The 11,705-nt window shown below is 35.5% G+C and overlaps 1 protein-coding gene and 1 pseudogene across 1 annotated transcript; one reads left to right on the top strand and one right to left on the bottom strand.

Annotated features, from left to right (window-relative positions):
* Positions 1-1,740: 1,740 nt before the first annotated feature.
* LOC147500343 (histone-lysine N-methyltransferase SUVR3 pseudogene) lies at positions 1,741-2,565 on the top strand (annotated as a pseudogene).
* A 604-nt stretch (positions 2,566-3,169) lies between these two features.
* Positions 3,170-11,106, bottom strand: LOC147500342 (pre-mRNA-processing factor 19-like). The gene is made up of 18 exons (XM_086562010.1): positions 10,667-11,106; positions 10,484-10,569; positions 10,278-10,349; positions 10,103-10,165; positions 8,821-8,907; positions 7,756-7,903; positions 7,538-7,659; positions 7,250-7,366; positions 6,845-6,940; positions 6,701-6,760; positions 5,672-5,746; positions 5,265-5,369; positions 5,034-5,156; positions 4,857-4,934; positions 4,678-4,774; positions 4,307-4,358; positions 3,864-3,934; positions 3,170-3,619 (listed from the first exon to the last, which is right to left on the bottom strand). Exons 1-18 carry the CDS (start codon positions 10,677-10,679, stop codon positions 3,507-3,509), a joined length of 1,578 nt encoding a protein of 525 aa, XP_086418136.1. The 5' UTR covers positions 10,680-11,106; the 3' UTR covers positions 3,170-3,506.
* Between the last annotated feature and the right edge of the window lie 599 nt (positions 11,107-11,705).

The following is an 11,705-nucleotide window of genomic DNA, read 5'->3' as shown; positions in this document are numbered from 1 at the left end:
AAGCATCCCTTATACTATAGAATTTTACGATATTCCAGCAGAGCCAAAATTTATCAACTTCCAGTCTTCCACATGAGTTGCGTAAATAGTTGTGCCGCATGTCGAGCTACAATATGTGCAACCTCATGCCAAAAGTTTATAGCTATCTCAGCATATGACCTGAATACTTGGAGCAATCCTGTAAGAACCACAATCTTTCCACCATGGCGCATAAATCCCACATAACATGTGTATCTACGAAAATTCAAGCACTTTAAACACCCAATTTCCTAACCATAACTTGCACAACGTTTTACTCCTCTTTGTAGACCTTTTAACAGTTGAAATGTACATTGTAATATCAACCTCATCCTTGCACTTTGAGGATGACTTTCAGGTAAAAGGTCATCCCACATATAAATAAGTTTATCAAGTGCAAATTGTCCTATTAGCACGTTTTCCTCATTCTTTTTTAACCTGCTTCACTTATTCTCGTGCTCCTACTTCCTTTTTTGTTTTTTTTTCCTGTCTTTCTTTTTCTTTTTCTTTTTATGTGATATCCAATAATCATAAATCGAAATTATTTTTTTATTTTTTTTTCTTCGATAAAATTGTGCTTGTACTTTCTTATATATTGTGAGTGCTTCTTCCATGATATGATTTTGAGCCAAGAAATTAGCTCTTTCCTCATCAGATGGATGGGTATCTTCTTCTTCATCTTCTTCATCTTCTGACAAATCACAAGAATCCCACATTTCTGGCAAAACACAAGAATCCCAAATTTCAATCTTCTTCCACCTTTTTAGGTGCAATTCGAGGATCGTATCCAGCTGAGGCCATCAATAGTAGCCCAATGTAATCCGCTTCTAATTCAGTCATACGGAGATGAGATAAAGGTAATGTGGAACTTTCTGCGTGATGTCTAGCTACAAAGTGTCCAACCTCATGCCCAATAGTCGTAGCTACCTCGCTATCATTTCTGAAATATTCTAACAAACCATTCGAAATAACGATTTTTCCATGAAGGATGCCGTGAGCAAATATAGTTGGGTCGTCTACCACTACTATTTCCCATATCAAACCATCTAAATGCCTAAACCCCGAAGCATAATTTGGATTACGCTTTACTAAACCTTCAAGTATATTGCGTAATATCAACCTCGCCCTCACGCTTTGAGGATGTTTTTCATCTAAAACTTTCCCGGTATATCTTAACATATCTTGTTTTAGTATAACATATCCTATTGCTTTCTCCATCAGCATAGGCGACGACATAATCAAATGTGTGCGGTTTGTATAAGGAACAGTTTCGAATCTCCAATAACATAAGTAATTCTCCAACCTAAATAACAAAATCAACAACCTTGATAACAAAATCTTCAAAAACATAAGTAATCCTGACATTGTAAAGTAAATAAACGGAAACATGATAACAAACACTATAATGAGACACGCATTTAACAGCGGGCAATGCAGACAGTAATTAAAAAGACAATAAGAGACGACTAGGTTCCGCATAGTTGAGATCAGAAGAATAAAGTTGGGTGAAGAACGAGATGGAAACCAGCCTATACTATTTTATCTCTCACTGTCTCACGTTCTCGATTATTGTCGCACAAGCACTCAATGTTGGTGGATTAAAATCTTGTTCAAACACTCGTATATATAAGAAAACACAACCTGGTCATAATCTAAATAGAACTTGGTTTCGTAAAAATTGTTTCCGAAACCAATTGTGTTTTGGTTTCCGAAACCTAATATTTCCTTGTACTGTACGTAGGCTTACAAGGCAGGGGAGCAAACAAAAATTTCCCAAGCCTCTTTTTCCAATGCGCCGATTTACTCCTTCCATGGCTTTCTCCTCTAGATCTAGCTTCATCTTCTCTAACCCACCAAATCTCCAAACAAATCACAATCTCAAGATCATTAGAAGCCTCTCGAAACTTAGAAACCCACCCAATACCATTCATTAATAATACAGCTGATTCTGATTCTGAGCCTTATTCTTATTTGTTTACACCCCGTGTCAAATACTTAAAGTTTCTAACCCATCTCAACAATGGGGCTGTTTCGGTTAGATTGAGAGTTGTTAAGGATGGAAGGAAGGGTTGGGGATTGCATGCTGACAAGGAGAATTTGAGTTCATTATGAACTTGCAGCAAAGTCTTGAATCTTTGTTTGTGTGTTGTATGTAGGTGAACTATTGACAACAGCTGAAGCGAGATGCCGACAACAGAAGTATGATGAACTTGCAGCAGGTGGCAAGTCTCCATCTGGGAAAGCATGTTTGAGGGTGAATATTGATGCGACCAAGGTAGGAAATATTGCACGGTTTATCAACCATGCATGTGATGGTGGCAATCTGTTGACCGTGTTAGTAAGAAACTCTGGGATGTTGTTTCCTCGCCTATGCTTCTTCACTTCAAGAGATGTACTAGAAGGTGAAGAACTTGTTTTCAGTTATGGAGATGTTAGGCTCAGGCCTAATGGTTTAAGGTGCTCTTATTGTTTTGGATTCCTTCCATAGTTCCATCTGAAAATACTTGATGTGATTCCACTGAGTTTGGCATGGAATTCTTTTGGTCTGTGTAGCAATCATATGTCCCAGCTTTTGTAACCAAGTCTACGGAGAAAAAGCGTTTACAAAGTCATAGAAAGCCAACCAAACAAAAAAGATACAAAGCTTCATTCGAAAAAGATCTATAGCAATCCACATCCCAGATTTGGAATTCTTTCCTCAAAAACCCACCACGTCTTTGAAATTTGTCACCTCAATTAACTCTTTGGTTCTAGTGATTGTTAGTATGTTATTCCAGCATAAATCAGTTTTAACTTATTTAATACCAGCAGAGAGATGTTTAGAGACCAAAGATGAGCGTATAATTATCTTCATAGCATATGATCATTTTTAATCTAGAAAAGGCAGTTTCGGAGGTTCCGTGGACATGAAAACCACAATGCTGCTCCTTTTGAAATGGTACATAATAAAGGCAAAATACACATAACACATTGAAATTTGTCGAACATAAGGAAACTTTTTTTGAGGAACATGTGTTATGTGTTCGAAACAACTTTATTGTAGTACTTCACTTCCAAGCTTAATGAGATAGGTTGAACTCCTAAAGTCTCCATGAACTGTTGAGTTCTATCGCAATTTGGAGATTAACACCATAAATGAGAACAGATACCGGAGATCAATCTTCATCAACTTACTTGAAAAAGTTGAAATAAAAAACAGTTGATGAAATTCATAATTCCGTAATATTTCAAGCGGATTAAGAAAAGGAACAATGGTAATACTACAACTACTACAACTTGTTCTCAGTCAAAACACAGCGTACAGTACTGTGGTTTTTTTCTCCTTACGAGACATTCTCTTCCCTCCCGTGAGTTAAGAATCCACCCAGACCACATTATCAAAATTTAAGCTCAGGTTTGCAATCCAATCTAGATAAATTATGATGAAGTAGATCAAGAAAATGCCCATAGGCCCCCCGTTGAACGACCAGGTATTTCTTCTGCACACTCTACGACTCTTCTTGACTTTCGCTGGGCAGCCCAAATACGCGGAGGTTTCGATCCATAGATCCTACTGCTAAATATTTTGCATCCGGGCCAAACTTGACACATGTTGCTCTTCCTGCACTCAAAAAGATACAAATCATGACATAATTACAGGTGCTATATAATTCCCAAGATTACACTTGCAGATGGGAAAATCTGAACGAGTAAAAGCCATCAATTTCGTATTGAATTAGGGCCAGGCTGTAGCTCTGGTCAGCCTTGTTCAAAAATTTCTTAATGTCTCAAGGTTGTCAATCTCATCTTTATGAAGGGTGGGTGGGGGGGATGGGGATATTAATAATAAACATGTACGCCGGTACCTGTGCCAGACAAATCTGGGAAAGTCTTGCCACAATTCCAATCCGACTTTACACTGCCAACTTGGTAAACTCTGCAAAAGTAACAACCATAAGGTTTATTTTAAATTCCTCAAGTGTACAATGTAAATCATTATTAACCTTCTGTGCTGGAGTGTTACAAATTAACCATCGATTTTGCTGGAAAAGAAAATCTAAACAAGCAAAAGATGAGAGAAAAGAGTGCCATCTGCTTGTCTAGAATTGACAGTGAGTGCATAAAAGTGGGGTAGAGAGTGACCGAGGATAATAACTCCATGTACACTAAAACTAGGGTAGAGGGAGATTGAAAGTAGCATCTACTTTAAATGATTCTGCCTTCTCTATTTTTCTCTTTCCTTCCTCTCTCGACCTCAACCTAAATCCAAATGACAGTTGCCAGCACTAGGAGATTTTTAGAAACTAACCTGACATCTGAACCTCCCATTGCTAGATAACTTCCACTGTGGTCGAATTCCACTGAAACAAGAAACAGAATTACATAAGATACATCTGTGGGAAGAAAAAATGTTGAAATAACTGAAGCATATTGATTCAGCACGACTAATAAATTTCCTGTCAATCACTTCATCAGTTTTTTATACAAGTAATCGGTTAAATCAGTTCAACTGGCAAAGGATAAAAAAACCTTCATATAAGTAAAGGATGTCCAGAACTCAGTCAAATGATTTAATTGATTTATACTTCTGCAGTCTATAATTCAGAGGCTACACATGTAGATTAACTCAGAAAGCATGCATAAGGACATAAAAATATGTTGGTGAAGAAGGTTGCTTACCAGAATTTGTTGGTGTATCTGAATCATATGGAGAAAAGGTCCGGAAATTCCTCAACTTTCGCAAGTCCCACAGTTTTACACCATCATGAGCTGCAGTCTGATCAAAATGATAAGAAAGATTAGAACATGTAACATCTTGCTTTTGTTTTATTACAACAATTCACAGCAAAAATACACACCGCCAGAAAGTAGCCATTCTCGGAAAATGATATGGCAGTTACTGCCCCAGTATGCCCTTCAAACTTAGCAACATTTGACTGGAACAATATATCAACAGGTTAGTAACAGTGAAAACAATAGAATAATAGATACAACTGGCATAATGCTGAGGCTAATGTCACCAAGTAAATTCATACCTGAGTCTTTACATCCCAAATTTTAACTATCGCCTCAGAAGTGCCAGTGCCTAGGATAAGACCATCAGGATGAAAAGCAGCTGAAGTGTAGCCCTCTGTTCCTGAAGTATCTGTGGCCTCAACCTACACAAGAATAACAGTCTAGTCAACTGTACAAACATACACACACACACACACACACACACACACACACACACACACACACACACACACATAGAGAGAGAGAGAGACCTGGGCAAGGCATAAACCAGACGAGAGATCATAAAAGCACCATGTATTATCAAGTGAGGCAGTCACAAAGTAGTTGTCGGTGGCATGGATCGTAACAGCTTGCACCTAGCAGAGGTTGTATTACACGGGAGCAAAAACCAAATCAGTAAATTCATAAAATTACAAAATCAGTAAAATATGGTGCCGAAAACCAACATTTGGTTCAGCACCTCCAAAAAAAAATGAAATAGTTCCACCAAACAGATGATTTTAGAAATTTTAAACATTATATTTGTGCATATGAGAGAGAATGGGAGAGGAAGAGATTGTACAATAAATAGCAGAGCACAACAGATATTGAATGATTTTCAAAATAAAAATAAATACAAGATAAAATAAATATTAAAGACGCATAGCTTAAGTCTAACCTCTGCAGTATGATCCTTCAAAATGTGTCGACAAGTATAGTTTCCATCTTCCTGCCCTTGCCAAACACGGACCGTCTGAGAAGGAAAGTGATACATCAAACATGGGTAATGGAATAAGAATACATAATAATTATACTTATTATGCCTAAAGAGTACCGATTTAATGGTTACATTGTAAACATCGTTTTAACGTGAAACAGAAGGCCTCAACACCGTCAAGACAAGGGCAGAAGAGCACATTTCAATTACAATGGGTCAACAAACCATAACGACCAACTTCAGAAAAACATTGAGATGATCTGTTTGATACATCATCAATAAGTACTTTCTCCTTTATGTCATGTAGCCAATTTGTCATTACCATCAAGAACAAGAATACGCAAGGTTAAATTAACGATTGAGACTTAAACCTTTTAGGGGTTTTGTGCCTCAAGGCTTAAGCCTTATAAATTTATACATATATACTGTGAGACTACAGCCTCAATGGAGTGAAGCGTGCGCTTAAGCAGTTAAGCCTTGAGGCTAAGTGAGGCTCAGCCTCACTGAAAGTGTGAACCATTTTTTTTTTAACTTTTTCCCCACTGTTTAGACAACTTCAATATGAGTAAAGAAGTCAGTGAGCATCTTTATGTCTATGACCATGTGTCTGTGTGAGCCAGTGAGTCTACTGTCTAGTGACTGTCTATGCCTATGTCCATGTCTATGCCTATGCCTATGTCTATGTCTATGTTTGAGACTTATTTGACTAGCTAAGTACTTGTAAATAAACTATATTTCAATTGCTTATCTATTTGGACATAATACCTTCAGCCTCACTACATTTTAAATATGCTACAGTAATTTCATTACTATGGTATTCTGTTTGTCAATTTTCTAAATTTAGAGAGCCTCAAGGGGCTGATGCGTTTTTTAAGACACTGAATACGTAAAACAAGAAACTGATGAAAGGAACAGTCCCAATAGATACCAGCAGCAGGTTAACTGTTTGATCATAAGCAATAGGAATTTACAAATACGAGTACGAGTTACCTTGTCTGCTGAACCAGTAACAAATAACTCCTCTCTAGAAACAAATTTGACACTGTTAACCTGTACAATGTTCATAGATTGTTAACTAAATAGCTAAAAACTCGAATCCTTAAAATCAAGACATGATAAACCAATATGCAATACCTTCTTAGAGTGGCCACTAAGTGTAGATAGTATTTGTCCTGATGTTCGATCAAAAATAACAGCATTTGTATCAGCACCTCCAGTAGCAAGAATATCCTGTCAGTCAATGATAAAAGATTTTGCTGATAAGTACACAAAGATATCTTATACATACAGGCAAGAAAGAACATATAGACATACAGGAACAACCAATATAGAGAGAGAGATGGGGGGAGGGGGGGGAGACTTGATTCAAAAAAAACTACCATCCATTATCAAGGTGATAGTACATGCCAACGCAATCACACATAAACAAATTGAAAGGAATTAGATCGTCCAGTTCATATATTCACCACCATCCTACAGACCCATCCAGACTAGAATGTACACACTAATGATGATAAGTTAAATTCCATGATATCATACCTTATCAGGATGGATATCAATTGATAAGATGCCCTGCTTGCTAGATTTGTGAAGAGGATGACTAGAAAGCTGAGTGTACCTCTCCAAGGAATCGATGGGAGCCAACGTCGAAGGGATCTATGAAAAAGAAATATGGATTGTTACATCCATGAAAGCAGGTATACACAAAATTCATTAATACACTACTACAGTCCTATTGAACAAAACAAAGACCAAGAAACAATATTTATATATATTAAAAAAAAATCAGAATAGAATTTAAATACTCCTCACAGCAAACTAAAATACCTGCCGCCTTTTCCGCTGTTGCGAAAGTGCAGTATTACAGTTCGTAAGCTCATCAATGATATCTTTCGAGATGCCAGGGCGAAATCTCTTCTCACTAGGGCCCAACTCTTCGCCCTCAGCAGCTGCACATTTTTGGATCACATAACCACATAGAACTTAATCATAATGCATCTACAATTAACACAAATTAACCATGTACAAAGCCAACTAGCAAGAACCTCTTTTTCCATTACTAAGCACTAAAGCATTTGCTGTAGCAGCAGCCGATGCGGTCATAGGTATCTGTCTTTCTGCCTGAGCCAGTAGCGACCTCGCATCATCCCGTTCCTTTTTAAGTCTTGCAATAACTCGGCAAGCAGCATCGTGCTGTTAATGCATAACTTGATTTATCAGAAAAGCAACATTATTTCATGTACACTTAAAACCTTGCCTAGTATGGGAAAATGAAAATCATATCAACTGTATGAACAAGACGATAACTAAACATGCTTAGCCACAAATTTGACAGCGTCTCGGATTCAGAATGTTGGTCAGCTTACTCAACCATCCTTACACCAAGCTAAAGATCACCTTTTACATTAATTTTAGCCTACTCGTATTACTACCTCATATCGATATTGTTCTCATCAAAACAACAAAAAAGCAAACTGGTATGAGGTTAAAAAGCATGCAGCATAAAAAAGAACTAACACTATCACAAGCCAGTAAAATGGAATGACGTACTACCAAGCAAAAGAACAATAGTGTACTGGAACTTACTTGATGTGATAAAAGCTTTAATGTGTATTTACTAAGCTTAATTCCATTTCTTATAAACTGCGGAGGTGTGCCAGGGAGGAGTACTTCTTAACCAGCATGCACGAATACCACTAAATACATTGGTAACCATACTTGATAAGCATTGATTCCTAAAGATAAAGAACTTGGAAAATGCCATATAATTCATGACTTGAAAACTATTTTAGCTTGTACAGGGACATGATAATGCTCGAATATGGTTTTTAAAAAGACAATGCTATAATGCTCCTACATGTATCTTCTTTTCTCTTCCCTCTTAGACAACATATTTTTCTTTATCTTTACAAAAAAGCAAAAGCAAACAGAGAAGTTAGTGCTTAGATGACCAGTAAAGGCATACACCAAAGATCAAGTCCATACTTCATAGAAAAATCATTTGAATAACCAAAAATGAAAAACACCAGATTTGAAACAAAAGACAAGATCTCCATCATAACACCCGAGCATATTGTATAAGAGTTCACATCTACAGAAATTATTAGCACCTGGTATAAAGCATGACTTAGCTCTTGACGTGCTGTGTGCAACTGCTGCTCTACTGCAAAATGTGAGAGCATCAATGCATCCCATTCCTGTTAAACAGCATTTTCTACCGAGTCAGGGAAAAGATAAACAGAATAGGAGATGAATTTCACAAATTAAATGCAATAAAATAAAATTACCGACAGTGTTTAGAATTATTATGTATTCTTGTATAACGCAAAAGGTAAAATCAGTCATTTAGAAGGACTCAAATACCGCCGTAGACTTAGGGAATGGTTGGCTTGATGGCCAATTGGCGAGTAAGCAAACAAAATCAAAGTTATTTTCAGCAATATTTGACGGAATTTGCATATACGGTATTGTAGAGGTCTATATTATTGTTAGATCTTGAGATTTCTAAAGATGAACTCAAAGAGGAAGTAACCAAAAATTTTAAAAAAAATGATGTACAAATGTATGATGATACACACAGACATAGATACATAGTACATATTAATCATGATTTTCATAACACTATATTTCTTTAAAATAATTTTAAATATATTTAACTTTGAAATACCAACATAATAAATAATTAAGAAACCCAACAATTAATTTGCAATTAAAACACTCAATCAACTAAAATAAATATGATTAAAATGTATAACTTTATAGAATGAGTTTTAAAAATGTCGAAGTTAATGTTTAACATTGAAATAGTGAACACAATTACCAATCGGCCCGAAAGTTGACATTGAGCCCGATTTAATCCACCTTAAATTGTTAGTCAATTTCGAAAGTTACTCATTGATTACTTAAACCAACGATTTAACAGCCCAGTGTACAAATGTATGATGATACACACAGACATAGATACATAGTACATACAATCATACACTCATACATGTATAAGTAGAAAATAGTTTTCTCACAAATATACAATCTCCTAGTGTTAAATATTGGAAACCAAACTAGTGTTTTGCAAAACCAAAACCAAGCGTCCAAATAGCATGCTTACAGCTACCCTTTACTTGTTAAGTTTTAAAATTAATAAACCATTATCAAATTTACCAAACCAAGCCAAGTTGACATCAAATTTAATCCACCTCAAACAAACAATTTCTTCTTGTTAAACCAATTGTCCAAAAAACAACGACAAAACAAAACAAAAACAAAAACAAAAACAAACAAAAGAAAATAATAATAATAATAATAATAAAAGTTTGTTCCAACTAATTGGCAATAATTCCTAAAGCAATCCACCCGTCATGATAACAATTGAAATACAGTATATAGTAAACTTACATTCTGGAATATTCCAAGTAATCCAGGGATGCTAGCAGCGTGTAAAGGCCTAGGTTTCACCACCTTCAACAAATACCAATACCAAAAAGAATCACTAATAGCACAAACAAATGTAAAATGTAACAAAGTACAAAGGCATTTGATATAAAAAAGCAAATGGAGAGACTAAAGTTACCTTATTTGTTTTGACTGGCACTATTTCATCCATTGATAGTGGCTCTCCAGTCACGGGGCATTTTCCATAATCCTATAAGAACAAAAATAACACTTGTATTTTAAAAGCATAATGAGAACCAATAAATCCTCTAACCCAAAGATCGAAACTTAAACTACTAAAACAAAAAAGATAAACCCTAGAAAAAAAAAATCAAAAATGAGTACCTTGATATGATGTTCAATCAGACGCCTTTCAAATAGCAAACCAGAGTTCTTTGAAACAACTGGCTCTTCCGGTACTTCCCCGGATACTAAAAGACAAAAAGTAAAATAATTTATTTACAATGAGAAACATTAAATAAAAAAAAAAAAAAAAAAAAAAAAAAAAAAAAAAAGAGAGAGACTTACTAGCACAGATCATTGTAGCTGAATATTTGGGTTTGACTTAATTGGTGAATGGAGAATGAGAGGTAATAATTAATAATGGAGAATGGTGATAGAGGTGAGGTGAGAAAGTAGTAGAGTGGTAGACTTTCTCTCTCTCTGCCTCGCAACCAAAAGAAAGAGAAACGAGGATGTACCAATTTGGGGTTTTAAGGGTTTCTCGACCGTGATAATTTCACTACGGACCCCCAACTCCCCCCTAGGCCCATATAGATAATGGTCCTCCCAATCTATTATATGCTCCACATTATTCAACTATCTCGCTCAAATTATTTTCATCAATTTCAATAGAATACAAGCAAGTTTATTTCGTTTCTCAATCTCGTCCTCAATGGCTTCTAGTGACATATATGAACTGACTTATTTTTAATTGTTGAGTTTTTTTTAATAGTCTGAAGATCTCTTTGAACTTGAATGTCTTTCACAAATATAAAATGTTAATGTTACCAATCACGGCGAGATTATGAAATATGGGTTCGGTTTTCAATTTTTTTTATTTTATTTCTTCATGTGTTTGTGAATTTTTGTTGTTGTTGTTGTTGTTGTTTTTTTTTGTTATGTTTGAAAGTGTTTAAAAGAAGCTTAAAAACAATAGAATCAGCCAGATAAAATAGAAATCTCTACTTCAAATGAATTATCCAAAATGTTTTTCATTTATTTTTGGGATAAAATAAAAAGCTCACGTTATCCTACTGGTTTCACAATTTCCACTTATCTAAACAGTGATTAATACACCATCTGAAGATAAGTCAGAGAAATGAAGAAATCAAGTCAATAAGTCTATGGTTGTAACTGTTTAGGACAGCTAATCATTTTCTGTAATAGTTTTTTGTAATCTTGTATTAGGAGTACTATATAAACAGACAATTGTAACATTGATTGCTTAAGAAATAAGAAACAAAAGTTCTAGGGTTTCAGAGTTTATTTTGGTATCAAAGCTAGAAAATCGCCTCACATCGTAGATTCATCCTATTTTCTCAATTTATTCATTTTGATTCAATAT

Source organism: Coptis chinensis, chromosome 5 (genome assembly GCF_015680905.1).
Source record: "Coptis chinensis isolate HL-2020 chromosome 5, ASM1568090v1, whole genome shotgun sequence".
Taxonomy (NCBI): domain Eukaryota; kingdom Viridiplantae; phylum Streptophyta; class Magnoliopsida; order Ranunculales; family Ranunculaceae; genus Coptis; species Coptis chinensis.
This window is presented reverse-complemented; position numbering and strand designations above follow the sequence as displayed.